General features: G+C 39.3%; 1 protein-coding gene across 1 annotated transcript in view; it reads right to left on the bottom strand.

The window, feature by feature from the left end:
• SMARCA2 (SWI/SNF related, matrix associated, actin dependent regulator of chromatin, subfamily a, member 2) overlaps nt 1-15,414 on the bottom strand; it is a 1,314,671-nt gene that overhangs the window by 679,732 nt on the left and 619,525 nt on the right. The window contains exon 18 of the mRNA XM_053702540.1: nt 3,351-3,498. Coding sequence (XP_053558515.1) covers nt 3,351-3,498 — 148 coding nt within the window. The remainder of the gene's footprint in view (nt 1-3,350; nt 3,499-15,414) is intronic.

Raw genomic sequence — 15,414 nt, 5'->3', positions numbered from 1 at the left:
ATGTTAACTTGACATTGATGTTATTGTCATTCAGTTTGGTTAAAAACTCATCCAGGTCTGGTTTGGTGCCTTCCCAGATGAAGAGAATATCGTCGATATAGCGGATCCAGAGTGGTATTTGTTCCATTTGGGTGGCATTAGCATCTGAAAAAACTGTCTCCTTCTCCCACCATCCTAAAAATAAATTAGCGTATGTGGGTGCACATGCTGTGCCCATGGCGGATCCACGTATCTGTAAATAATAACGATCATTGAATACAAAAAAATTATGATTTAATATGAATTCGACTAAATTGAGGATGAAGATGTTGTGTTCATGAGATTCAGTTGAATCTAGGTCAAGAAAGTGTTTTACTGCCTTTATACCTAGGTCATGATGAATACTTGTGTATAGAGACTCGACATCTGCTGTAATTAGCCATGTTTCTTTGGCTACCTGAATTCCTTCCAAACGTTGGAGTACCTCTGTTGTATCTCTGACATACGAGGGTAATTCTTCCACGAATGATCTCAGTCTTTTGTCCACATATATGCTGGCTTTTTCAGTTAAACACCCATTTCCAGACACAATGGGTCGGCCTGGCGGGTTTGTTATATTTTTGTGTATTTTTGGAATTAAGTATAGTGTTGAGATTCTTGGATTTTTAACTTGTAGGAATTTGAATTCTTTGTTGTTGATAATATAGTTATCCTTAGCTGTTTCAATCATAGTGTCATATTGTCTTTTGTATGTTGCTGATGGATTGAATATTAATTTTTTATAACAGTTAACATCATTAAGTTGTTTATTCGCCTCAACTAAGTATAGTTCAATAGGCCAAATAACAATATTTCCACCTTTGTCAGATCCTTTAATTAGTACATCGTCCCAATCTTCAATTTCTTTGAGTGCCTGTTGTTCTTGTAATGTGATATTGGTACCTTTGTTTTTCACGGTGAGTGAGTTAATCTCATTACAAACTATTTGATTAAAGGTTTGTATGTTATGAAATTGAGAGATATTTGGTATGTACTGCGATTTGTTTTTAATTAGATCTCGCCATTTTTGATTAGTTTCCAGGTCATCACTTTCTCTTAACAGTTCTTCCAGATCTTGTAGACTTTGTAATTCTTCTCTGGACCATTCTGTGTTATCTGTATTGTTTTTCATGCTGTGAATCTTTTTGAGCATAAGTTTTCTGACAAATAGATGAATATCTTTAGTTAGTGTAAATTTGTCAAGTTTGTTATTGGGACAGAAAGATAAGCCCTTAACCAATACAGATGAATGATGTTCCGATAGGATATAGTCCGAGAGATTGATTATATTTAATTGTTCAGTCTGATATGGGAGAATGGGCTCACTGTTCTCTTCCTCTGTTTGGCCCCTCTGGTTTCCCTTCTGTGATGTTCTTGGGGTTTCCGTTTGGCCCTTGTTTTTGCCTCTCCCCCTCCTGGTGTGTCTGTTTCTGATTCTGAACTGTGACCTAAAAAACTGGATTGGGTGCGTGGTGGAATACTTATATTAGTGGTTGGGACTAAGTTGTTGGAGTTGTCAGAGTTAGATGCTTCTGATTCATCTCCATCTGTGTCAGATATGTCAGTTTGTATGATGTTACTGGATGTTTTGTTGTTCTTAAAAAAGCCTTTTTGCCTCCATCTATACACTTTTTGATTTGCAAAGTCAGTTTTATCTCTGTACAATTTTTGACCTTTAGTTTTAGTTATCTCTTCCTCCAACTTGTCAAGTTCCTTTTGGTATTGTTGATATAATTTCTGGAAGTCTTCCAGATGTTCAAATTCTGTTAACTTGGATTTATAGTTATCAATTTCTATTTGGAACCTTGCTACCTCAGATTTGTCATGTTTGACTAAAATGGACATTAGTTTTTGTGAGCACTCTGTGAGTGCTTCTTCCCATTCAGTGGTTACATTTTTATCTTTAAATTGGAAAGCCGGAAAAAGCTGAACACGCAGTCCTCGTGGGATTAAGTTGTTAGTAATATAACGCTCAAAAAAATGGTGATTCCACCATACTTTCAATTGTTTATATAATGATTTGTGTAATTCCCTTAATATGCTGTTCATGTCTGGTGTATCATTATAGTTACCAGTAGGTGTGCTGAATACTGCATTTAAATCTTTCATTCTCTTTTGCGGTCTAGCAGCCAAATCCTGATCTAATGAAGTCATGATAAGTATTAGAAAATATTTACTTCCCTTGAAGAAAATTTCAAGGAGAGTGGAGTGTGCTCTATTGAAGAAATCTAGTATATACTAGACAAGAGATATGTAAAACAGGAGAGGAGACAATGGCACTACTCAGTTAATTGGTATATTTTAACGTTCCCCTATTAATTCATAGAATAATGAGTGTACTTGGTGTTAGTACACTCCAGTATTGTGTATCTGATAGGGATAGGTGCTTGTACCGGAGACAAACTTATACAGAGAATCAGTAAGAGACTGAAAAAGGGTACAAATGTAGCACTCTATGAACGTATTAATGTAACATAGGATGTGTAAGAATTGAAACAAATTAAAATATAACTTTTACTAGATCAAGTTAAAAACAGGGGATTTACAAACATTTTTAAAAGAATTTGGATGTACTACCTATTAGCTATGTAGTGTACCTACTAGCTATTGGGAGACCTATACCCTTCAGACTCGCCAGAAACACCAGTTATGAAGCAGCGGTTTAAAGACCGCTGCTCCATTACCATGTCAGTCTGCTCTGAGGAGACGGACAGACATTGCCGCAATTCAACCCAATCGAATACTATCGGGTTGATTGACACCCCCTGCTAGCTGCCGATTGGCCGCGAATCTGCAAGGGGCGGCGTTGCACCAGCAGTTCACAAGAGCTGCTGGTGCAATGCTGAATGCGGAGAGCATATTGCTCTCCGCATTCAGTGAGGTCTGTCTGACATGATCCGCAATGTCGGATCATCTCCGACAGGCCTTTCATAAATAGGCCCCTATGTTTTTTGTGGGACTCCTATATTAATTCCAAATTCATCCTTTAGTAACTCCTAGCATGTGTAATTCTTGATATAATACACCTTAAAATTTGCAATGTACCTTGACATCATTGCTACTTTATAACTATTTTGTAAAAACTCCATAATAATTATCCCAAATGTTATTGCATCAACTGACTTTTTCTTATTCTTATTATTTGTTTCTTTTTATTTTTTGCAACCTTTTGTAAAACTTTGACCAGTACTTTATTAGATACAGTGGCTATGCTGTATTCATATCTTTTCAGTTTTGTATTTATTTTTTTTGTAATATCTGGTTAATAAAAATAATAAAACAAAAAAAATTACAGTACAAAGTACACAGAAGTAAAAATATATGACAGGTACCTGGTAATGTTTCAGTGTTCCATTGACAAGAAGAGAGGATTGCTTTTCCACACGCTCTATTTTTGCATGAGCCACACCATAGTAGGACTGAGACTGGCGAGCATCTTCTTGCATGCTGTATTCGTCATCAACATCCTGTTTGGCTGTTCTGGAGTTGAAACAATAAATTATAATTTCTGGGTAATGTCCTAAAATTTTGAAATAATCTTATATAATATTATCTGGTATACGTAACCAGAAGTTAGTGAAATGTAAACAGCCAAAATAACAAAGGGATATATAAGTGGTGCATTACTCCCAGTTCAGGGTAGTGTAGGTATACACACAAACACACAGGGGTTGAAAAATTTGCACAACTAGTGATTCCATGAAATGTCTTAATATCCCGCTTTTTGGAACTCCAACCTTGACAGCATACATAAAAGTGTAATGTGCCATTATACATTTGTATTAAGAATAAAACACTTTTTGTATATACTTAGAAACCAACTAAAATTTACTAAAAAAAAAAAAAAAAAAGAGAAGACTACACACAAGTAAAGACACACATATATGCATGCAGGCAAAAAAAAACCCACATAGTTAAGGATGCACATATAAACACACAAAGAGGTGGGATGTAAAAACACATGAACCCAAAAGCATGAATACACTCATACAACTCATACACAGGCAGAGATATACATGCTTAAACTTAGACAGTGATAGACAGACACATGCACGCAAACACACATATGCTGGGAAAGATAGAGAAACACATAAAACAAGGATACATACACATAGACTTAGACACACGCACATACACATGCAGGGATATAGACAAATGCATGCACATAGACACACACATATGCAGGGATACACAGACACATACATGTAGTGATAGAAACAGACACAAACAGAGAAAGACACAGACACACCCACTTAATGGCAGATGTATAAGCAAGGATAGAGATACACGGACAGACACATAAATACATGAAAAGGCTCACAGACACACATGCAGTAATGTAAACACATTACAGTACCTAAAAAGTAGTTTAACTTTTGGTTTGATAAAATTTAAAGTTTCAAGGTTGGTGATAATTCCCAACATTGCTATAATTCCCCTTTCTACCAAATTGGCCAGGCCAGGAAAGCTATATGTAACATAAATCATATATGCACAGTACTCATTAACTTATGAGTAATTACAGATCAATAAAAACATAATTTATGTAAGAATTTACCTGATAAATTCATTTCTTTCATATTGGCAAGAGTCCATGAGCTAGTGACGTATGGGATATACAAACCTACCAGGAGGGGCAAAGTTTCCCAAACCTCAAAATGCCTATAAATACACCCCTCACCACACCCACAATTCAGTTTAACGAATAGCCAAGTAGTGGGGTGATAAAGAAAGGAGTAAAAATCATCAACCAAGGAATTTGGAAATAATTGTGCTTTATACAAAAAATCATAACCACCATAAAAAAAGGGTTGGCCTCATGGACTCTTGCCAATATGAAAGAAATGAATTTATCAGGTAAATTCTTACATAAATTATGTTTTCTTTCATGTAATTGGCAAGAGTCCATGAGCTAGTGACGTATGGGATATCAATACCCAAGATGTGGAACTCCACGCAAAAGTCACTAGAGAGGGAGGGATAAAATAAAAAACAGCCATATTCCGCTGAAAATATAATCTAAAAGCCAAATTATAAGTTTATTCTTTAATGACAAGAAAAACTTAAAACATCAGCAGAAGAATCAAACTGAAACAGCTGCCTGAAGAACTTATCTACCAAAAACTGCTTCTGAAGAAGCAAATACATCAAAACGGTAGAATTTAGTAAATGTATGCAAAGAGGACCAAGTTGCCACTTTGCAAATCTGATCAACTGAAGCTTCATTCTTAAAAGCCCACGAAGTGGAGACTGATCTAGTAGAATGAGCTGTAATTCTCTGAGGCGGGGTCTGACCCGACTCCAAATAAGCTTGATGAATCAAAAGCTTTAACCAAGAAGCCAAGGAAATAGCAGAAGCCTTCTGACCTTTCCTAGGACCAGAAAAAATAACCAATAGACTAGAAGTCTTCCTGAAATCTTTAGTAGCTTCAACATAATATTTCAAAGCTCTCACCACATCCAAAGAATGTAAGGATCTTTCCAAAGAATTCTTAGGATTATGACACAAGGAAGGGACAACAATTTCTCTACTTATGTGGCTAGAATTCACAAGTCCGCAAAACCGCCTTATCCTGATGAAAAATCAGAAAAGGAGATTCACAAGAAAGAGCAGATAGCTCAGAAACTCTTCTAGCAGAAGAGATAGCCAAAAGGAACAACACTTTCCAAGAAAGAAGTTTAATGTCCAAAGAATGCATAGGCTCAAATGGAGGAGCCTGTAACGCCTTCAAAACCAAATTAAGACTCCAAGGAGGAGAAATTGATTTAATGACGGGCTTAATACGAACTAAAGCCTGTACAAAACAGTGAATATCAGGAAGTTTAGCAATCTTTCTGTGAAATAAAACAGAAAGAACAGAGATTTGTCCCTTCAAGGAACTTGCAGACAAACCCTTATCCAAACCATCCTAAAAGAATGCCAAGAGAATTTATGAGAGGAACACCATGAAATGTAGGTCTTCCAAACTCGATAATAAATCTTTCTAGAGACAGATTTACAAGCTTGTAACATAGTATTAATCCTCTATTAAACCTCTATGACTTAGCACTAAGCGTTCAATTTCCATACCTTCAAATTTAATGATTTGAGATCCTGATGGAAAAATGGACTTTGAGATAGTAGGTCTGGCCTTAACGGAAGTGGCCATGGTTGGCAACTGGACATCCGAACAAGATCTGCATACCAAAACCTGTGTGGCCATGCTGGAGCCACCAGCAACACAAACGATTGTTCCATGATGATTTTGGAGATCACTCTTGGAAGAAGAACTAGAGGCGGGAAAATGTAAGCAGGATGATAACATCAAGGAAGTGTCAGCGCATCCACTGCTTTCGCCTGAACATCCCTGGACCTGGACAGGTATCTGGGAAGTTTCTTGTTTAGATGAGAGGCCATGAGATCTATCTCTGGAAGACCCCACATCTGAACAATCTGAAAAAACACATCTGGATTGAGGGACCAATCCCCTGGATGTAAAGTCTGATGGCTGAGATAATCCACCTGGGATATGCACCGCAGAGATTAGACAGGAGCTGGATTCCGCCCAAGCAAGTATCCGAGATACTTCTTTCATAGCTTGGGGACTGTGAGTCCCACCCTGATGATTGACATATGCCACAGTTGTGATATTGTCTGTCTGAAAGCAAATGAACGGTTCTCTCTTCAACAGAGGCCAACACTGAAGAGCTATGAGAATTGCACGGAGTTCTAAAATATTGATTGGTAATCTCGCCTCTTGAGATTTCCAAACCCATTGCGCTGTCAGAGATCCCCAAACAGCTCCCCAACCTGAAAGACTTGCATCTGTAGTGATCAAAGTCCAGGTTGGCCGAACAAAGGAAGCCCCTTGAACTAAACGGTGGTGATTTAACCACCACGTCAGAGAGTGTCGAACATTGGTATTTAAGGATATTAATTGTGATATCTTTGTATAATCCCTGCACCATTGATTCAGCATACAAAGCTGGAGGGTCTCATGTGAAAATGAGCAAAAGGAATCGCGTCCGATGCTGCAGTCATGAGGCCTAAAACTTCCATGCACATAGCTACTGAAGGGAATGACTGAGACTGAAGGTGCCCACAGGCTGCAACCAATTTCAAACGTCTATTGTCTGTTAGAGACAGAGTCATGGACACTGAATCTATCTGGAAACCTAAATAGGTGACCCTTGTCTGAGGAATCAAGAAACTTTTTGGTAAATTGATCCTCCAACCATGTTTTTGAAGAAACAACACTAGTTGATTTGTGTGAGATTCGGCAGAACGTAAAGACTGAGCTAGTACAAAGATATCGTCCAAATAAGGAAACACTGCAATACCCTGCTCTCTGATTACAGAGAGTAGGGCACCTAGAACCTTTGAAAAGATTCTTGGAGCTGTTGCTAGGCCAAATGGAAGAGCAACAAATTGGTAATGCTTGTTTAGAAAAGAGAATCTCAGGAACTGATAATGTTCTGGATGAATCGGAATATGAAGGTATGCATCCTGCAAGTCTATTGTAGACATATAATGTCCTTGCTGAACAAAAGGCAGAATAGTCCTTATAGTCACCATCTTGAAAGTTGGTACTCTTACATAACGATTCAAAATTTTCAGATCCAGAACTGGTCTGAATGCATTTTCCTTCTTTGGGACAATTAATAGATTTGAATAAAACCCCAGGCCTTGTTCCTGAAAAGGAACTGGCATGATTACCCCTGAAGACTCCAGGTCTGAAACACACTTCAGGAAAGCCTGAGCTTTTACTGGATTTGCTAGGATACGTGAGAGAAATTTTTTTCTCACAGGTAGTCTTACTCTGAATCCTATTCAATACCCTTGAGAGACAATGCTCTGAATCCATTGATTTTGGACAGAATTTATCCAAATATCCTTGAAAAACCGTAATCTGCCCCCTACCAGCTGAGCTGGAATGAGGGCCGCACCTTCATGCGGACTTAGGGGCTGACATTGTTTTTTTAAAAGGCTTGGATTTATTCCAATTTGAGGAAGGCTTCTAATTGGAAACAGATTCCTTGGGGAAGGATTAGATTTTTGTTCCTTATTTTGACGAAAGGAACGAAAACGTTTAGAAGCCTTAGATTTACCCTTAGGTTTTTTATCCTGAGGCAGAAAAACTCCCTTTCCCCCAGTAACAGTTGAAATAATAGAATCCAACTGAAAACCAAATAAATTATTACCTTGGAAAGAAAGAGATAATAATCTAGACTTAGATGTCATATCAGTATTCCAAGATTTAAGCCACAAATCTCTTTAGCTACAATAGCTAAAGACATGGATCTAACATCAATTTTGATAATATCAAAAATGGCATCACAAATAAAATGATTAGCATGTTGCAGTAAGTGAACAATGCTAGATATGTCAGAATCCAATTTTTGTTGCGCTAAATTCTCCAACCAAAAAGTTGATGCAGCCGCAACATCAGGTAAAGAAATTGCAGGCCTGAGAAGATGACCTGAATATAAATAGGCTTTCCTTAGATAAGATTCAAGTTTCCTATCTAAAGGATCTTTAAAATAAGTACTATCTTCCATAGGAATAGTGGTACGTTTAGCAAGAGTAGAAATAGCCCCATTTTGGTTTTAAAAGGTTTTTTTATTTAGTATTAAACATATTATCAACAAAAATTGTCCGTTTACATATATTGATAAGGCGGCGATCCATAAATACATAGTACAGATATACAATTCTGGCATCTAGATCGACAGTTAAAAGTCCGCCCACTCCCGTGGGTCTACTTAGCGTTGAATTTTCTAATGCAATGTCCTCTTTTAGAAAAGGTCAGAGCTTATGCGCTCTGGGGTATAACCCCGTAAAGTCCTTCTTCCTGTACAACAACACACTATAACTAAATCAATGTATACCATAAAAGCCACACTCCTAGTCTGTGATTAGGGATCATATTAAGTGACTGGCTTCTAAAGTGTGTATCATCGTGTAGATTTGCCCTGTATGCCTATCTGTAATATTGTTTCCACATTTCTAGCATGAGTTCATGTGTCTCTATGGTACCAGCCTTCAAATGATGGTATCTCTCTAGGTGTAATAAGTTATCTACCTGTGCCCTCCACTCCTGTACTGTGGGCACTGTTGCCGTCTTCCAGTATTTTGGGATCAGTGTTTTGGCGCTGTTAATTAATACTGTCAGTAAGGTCCTGGCTGTGGCGCTTTCGATTTTGGGGAATGCCATATAGAATAGAATCCGAGGATCGTTGGGCAGATGACTCCCGATTATATTTGAAATTTGTTTTAGTATTTCTACCCAATAAGTGTCTAGCCTATCGCACTTCCACCAAATGTGTGTGGGGTTCCCTACTTCCCCGCATCCCCTCCAGCATCTGTCACTCGCCGATTTATATATTTTATGTAATCTGGTGGGAGTGAGGTACCACCTTGTGAGGAATTTGTAATTTGTTTCAAGTATCCTCGTGGAGATTGAGGATTTTTTGGTGGCTAGGAAGGCTCTCTGCCATTCTTTTAAAGGAATCGTTATTCCCATTTCTTTCTCCCACGCTATTGTGTATGATGGAAGCTGTTGTTTATCATCGGTTAGTAGTTGCTTATACAATATAGATATAGTGTGCCTGGGTGTATTTTCTAGTTGACACAGGTTTCGAAAGGTGTTAACCGTCTAGTCAGTTGTTGCTTACAGGGGTGTGTGTCTATGTAATGTTTTATTTGTGAGTATGAGTACCAGTTCAGGTGTATGTCGGGGTGACTTTCCGTAATGTCCTCTAGGGCCCTCATCTTACCGTCTTGGCAGAATACTGTCATAACTCTATTTTTTATATGTACTCCTTGTTCTGAATGGGTGACTTTAATGTTCCATGGTAGAGTGTTATTATTGCACAAGGGGGTCATTGGGGAGAGTGTGCTTGATATGTTTGTGGTAGTGTTTATCATTTTGTCCCATGTAGCGAACAGCTCCGCCAACATTGGATATTGTTGTATAATGGGTGACCTTTGTTTTGTTGGTAACCATGCCATAACACCCACATTGTCAAGTTGTAGGATTTGTCTGTCCAATTGGGTCCATTGCTTATACAAGTTGTTGGTGCATAAATCTATCAGCCTGTGTAGTGCAATTGCTGCCTTATACGTGCGTATATTAGGGACTCCCTGTTCTCTGGGTAAGTACATTGTCTGTTTTGTTATCCGCGGCCTGGCCCCTTGCCATATAAATTGTTCTATTAGAGATTGGATACGGTCTAGATATTGATTTGGTAGGTGGATGGGAGTAGTCTGTAGGAGGTATAGGATCCTAGGGAGAACATTCATCTTTACTACATTAATTCTCCCCACCCAAGAGATTGATTTGTTTTTCCAACTAGAGAGATCTGCTGCCAGGTTTTCCTCCATTTTTTTATAGTTGGCCTGGAATATGACCTGTGCGTCTGGCGCTAGGAAAATACCCAAGTATTTGAGTTTTGTATTTTGTTTTTTTAGGGGGCAGTCCGTTGTCAGTTGTTTTAGTGTCTCACCTTCATATGTTATATTTAGTATTTCAGATTTAGTATTGTTTATTAGGAAATTTGATACCTTTCCAAAATCTTGGAACTCTTTCATTGCCTCTGGCAGGGATGCCTCTATGTTAGTGAGTGTAAGGAGGACGTCATCCGCATATAACGCTAACTTGTGATCAGTGTTGCCAACCTGTACTCCCGTTATCTGTTCATTGCTTCTAATTTTCTGCGCTAATGCTTCTATGGTTATTGCAAAAAGCACTGGGGATAGTGGACAGCCCTGCCTCGTCCCATTGCCTATATGGAAGTTTTCTGATAGGAGTCCGTTTACCCTAACTTTGGCTGTGGGGGATGTGTACAGGGAGAACACTTGTGCTATAAATTTGTCGCCAAATTTCATTTTATGCATGAATGCTTTTTCAGCGTCTGTGGAAACTAGTACTGTAGGTATTTTATTGTTTTGGACGTGTGTTTTTATCTGAAGTGTTTTCAGCGTGTTATCCCGCGCTTCTCTGCCGGGGATAAAGCCAACCTGATCCGTGTGGATCAGCCTGGGTAGGTATTGATTGATTCTATTCGCCAATATTTTGGCGAATATCTTAATGTCTGAGTTCAAGAGTGATATCGGGCGAAAGTGTTCTGGTCTGTCAGGTTGTTTTCCCGGTTTTGGCAGGACAGTTATATGGGCCTCTAACATATTTTGCGGGAAGCCGGTGTCGGAGGAGAATGAGTTAAACATCTTTTCTAGGGGTATCGCCAGGAGGTCTATGTATTTTTTGTAATACTTCATGCTAAATCCATCTGGGCCTGGACTTTTCCCAGCTGGCATCTCCTGAATTGCCTTTTTGATTTCGTCTGTCGTGATAGGGGATTCTAAATTGTCCATCTCTTCCTTTTCAAGTGTGGGAAAGTTTATGTCACCTAAATATGAATCTATCGAATGGCATGTGGTTGTGTCCTTTATGTTGTACAATGTCGAGTAGTATTGCCGGAAAACTTCTGCAATATTTTTACTGTCTCTGTGTATATTGCCTTGGCTGTCTGAGATAGTGTGCACGTATGTGTTAAGCTGCTTCCTTTTGAGTGCCCTTGCTAATGAGGTTCCTGCCTTGTCTTGCACGTCAAAGTATTTCTGCCTTAGTAATGCGGATTTGTGTTGGTGTTCCTTAATGAGGTGGTCCTTTAATGATTGCCTTACTTTAGTCAATTCACTCAATGCTGTAGCATACTGTGGGTCTTGTTTGTGTAGCTTTTCCCATTACCCTATTTGTGCAAGAGTAGAGTTCAGGAATTGTCTTTTTTCTTTCTTTTCCCTGGCTTTATACATGAGGAACTCCCCTCTCATTACGCACTTGTGTGCTTCCCATACTACAGATGGGTTTACCTCGACTGAGTTGTTCTCTCTGAAATAATGCCCTAGTGTGCGCTTTATCCCTTCGCTAATCAATGTTTGTTCTAGTATGTTTTCATCCAATTTCCACATGAAAGCTTTGTGTGGGATGTTTGGCCATTCCACCTCGCACTGCACAGGTGCATGGTCAGACCACGTAATTTGAAGAATTTTAGAGTCTGTGATCATAGAGAGTCCCGTCTGGTCAGTTAGAATGTAGTCTATTCTCGTAAATGTGTGGTGCGGTTGGGAATAGAACGTGTAGTCTTTAGTAGTGGGGTTACCCGTTCTCCAGACGTCATGAAGCCCCAGTTGCTGAATGTAGCTATTTATAGTTTTGATCACCTTCTTGGGTGTGCAGGAGGCCCCTGTAGATGTGTCTAGTGTCGGGTCTAATGGTGTGTTGAAGTCCCCATTTATGAATAGTATTCCTTTTGTGTGAGAGAGTAAGGACTGAAACACTGCTCTAAAGACAAAGTGCTGGTCTTTGTTAGGCAGGTAAACATTCGCAAATGTCACCGGTTTATTAAAGAGGATGCCAACTAAGATTATGTATCTGCCTTCCCTATCTCATTCTATATAAGTAGCTTGAAATTGTATGTTGTTTTTGAGTAGGATTCCCACCCCCCCCCTTTTTTTGTGGTACCTGATGCCAAGTATGAGGTTCTATATTTATGACTTAAGACTTTAGGCTCTCTCCCCTTCTTGAAGTGTGTTTCCTGGATAAACAGGACATCTCCCATTGTTTTGTATAAGTCCCTAAAAACCATAGACCTTTTCTCTGGGCTATTGAGTCCTTTCACATTCACCGTTGTCAGTGTGAGTGTGTGTGAATTGTGTGCCATCTTATATTTGTTTCTCTAGGATCGTTAGTTTTCTAGTTAAGTATGTGTTGTTGTTGTTGTATATGTGTACCAATGCAATAGGTTCAGAAATATAAAAAAAAAATATAAGAAAAAACTGTAAACAATCAACAAGGTACAATAGAATTTTTAGGTAAATATGCAGGAAATGCAACAACAATACAAACAGTTTCCAGGTATAAGTCTTTCAGAGTCTCTCAGCTCAGTTGTGCCTTTACTATATATACCTGAGCTTAAAATTCTTGTTTCAGATTTTGTTAATTCACTTTAAACAAAATAGAACTATTATAACAGTAAGTTACTAAAACAGGGATAGTATCCTCACCCCCAAACCTATACTAGAACATTTCTTATAATTACATAACATACAACCTTTAGCCTTTTGGTAGCAGCCAGGTGAACAGTTCGTGCAGTCCAAGGGGGGTCAGATTTCTATGTGATCAGACCCTGGGGAGTCCGTTGAAGTAGTGGATCTCGTGCTGCTGGTCTGTGTGGTCTGTGGATCTTTTGAAGCAGGTTTCTTTTTCTGTACATTATGCTGGTTGTCTTCGGGGTCCGGGATATTAATCTGTAAGGCCTCATTAAAGTTGGAGAGGTCGTCCATATTTCTAAAAACTGCAGTGGTTCCTCCTCTGCTTGCTCTGAGCACTGTAGTAATGAACTGCAATTCCCTCCTTTTCTGTAGTGTCGTTGGGCTCAAGTCAGCAAATACCTGTATGTGGTTGCCAGCATGCATGATCTTTTGTTTTTGTCGAGCATGGCGAATGATCTCCTCCTTATCTTTGAAGTTAAGCAGTTTTAGGATAATATCACGAGGGGGTGCCTTCGGCGGCGGTTTTGCTCGCAGTGCCCTGTGGGCTCTTTCAATCTTTATGTCTGGAGAGCTGTTAGTACCCTTAATAGTTCTGAAAAGTGCTTGTAGGCAGCCCTCGATCGCTGATGGTTGTATTGATTCAGGGATTCTGCGTATTCGAAGGTTGTTACGCCTTCCTCTATTGTCTAGGTCCTCTACTTTGTCCAGTAGTTGGTATATTGTTTCTTGCTGATCATACACCAGTTTTGAGATATGTTGCACGTCGTTACACGTGGTATTATGGAATTCTTCCAGGGCTGATATTCTGTGTGTTACTTTTGTTAGGTCTTTCTTTAATTCCCCAAACCAATTTTTAACTTCCCCAACTATTTCTTTAATATCCTCTTTTGTGCAGAGTGAATTTAAGTCCTCTTTTGTGAGAGGTTGTGGTGTAGCTGAGGTGTTTGGGGTCTGTGGTCGGTCTGCCCGTCTCTGTTGTTGCTCAGAATCCATGTTTTGCAAAATGCTGGGTTTCTCTTGTGTCTTTAAGTATTGCTGTATCGGTTTGTTTTTAATATTGGTTTCTGTTCTGTTTATCTTGCGGCCTGGCATGGCCAGGTTCTGTATCTATATGATGTACCTGCAATGGTTCTGTGTTTGGTTAAGTGTGCTGATTTCACAGCAGCAAGTTTTCACTCTCTCTTGTGTATCTGTGTAGCCTGCCAGCAAGCGTTCCTGTGATAATCCTTTTATTTATCCTTTTCTTTTTTATATTTTTACTCCCCCTGTGGCCAGCTCACCCTTCTATTGATCTCTATTGTAGGTCTTTGTTCCGGAGCTATAGTATAGCTGAGACCGGTCTTTACTTGTATGTGCGTGGGCTTTACCCACCTCAGTCTGTTTGTGATGCGGTCGCGCTCAGGCCCAGGTTTCCCGCTGCTGTCTGTAATGGCCTCTGTTTATTTGTAGAGCGGTCACGCGCAGGCCTCAGTCCTACGCCGTGCCGCGAGTCAGGTCCTGTATTGCCCCTTTATGAAGTGGCCGTATGCGCTGCGCGACTCGGGTTGAGTCCGCAATAAGGTAAGAACCGGAGCCTTGGTCTCTGCTTATGACTCTGTGCTGTACGCGCCGCTTGCTCTTATGCGGCAACTTGTTTTCTCCAGAGGTCTCTCCTGCTGTTGTCGGGCAAACGGTCGTGGTGCTGTAACGTACCTTGAGGGGTTCCCCTCTAATGGGCAGAAGTTATTTACCCAGTTCCCCTGGTTGTCAAGGCTAATTTTGTGAGGTTTAAGGAGTGGGGCCTAGAAGCTAACAAATCATGCGGCCATTTGCCTGCGCGGCCAAGCTCCGCCCTCAGGATACAATTTTTTAAACCTTGAAGAAGGAATAAAAGGAGTACCTGGCTTATTCCATTCCTTAGAAATCATATCAGAAATAGAATCAGGAATAGGAAAAACCTCTGGATAAACCACATGAGGTTTAAAAACAGCATTTAAACGTTTACTAGTCTTAACGTCAAGAGGACTGGCTTCCTCAATATCCAAAGTAATTACCACTTCTTTTAACAAAGAACGAATATACTCTATTTTAAATAAATAAGTAGATTTGTCAGTGTCAATATCTGAGGAAGGATATTCTGAATCAGATAGATCCTTATCAGAGGAGGATAAATCATTATGTTGTCGGTCATTTAAAATTTCATCACCTTTATGAGAAGTTTTAAAAGACCTTTTACGTTTATTAGAAGGCGGAAATGCAGACAAAGTCTTCTGAATAGAATCAGTAACAAATTCTTTAAAATTCATAGGTATATCATGTACATTAGAAGTTGAAGGAACTGTAACTGGCAATGTACTATTACTGATGGATACATTCTCTGCATG

Source organism: Bombina bombina, chromosome 2 (assembly GCF_027579735.1).
Source record: "Bombina bombina isolate aBomBom1 chromosome 2, aBomBom1.pri, whole genome shotgun sequence".
Lineage (NCBI taxonomy): Eukaryota > Metazoa > Chordata > Amphibia > Anura > Bombinatoridae > Bombina > Bombina bombina.
This window is presented reverse-complemented; position numbering and strand designations above follow the sequence as displayed.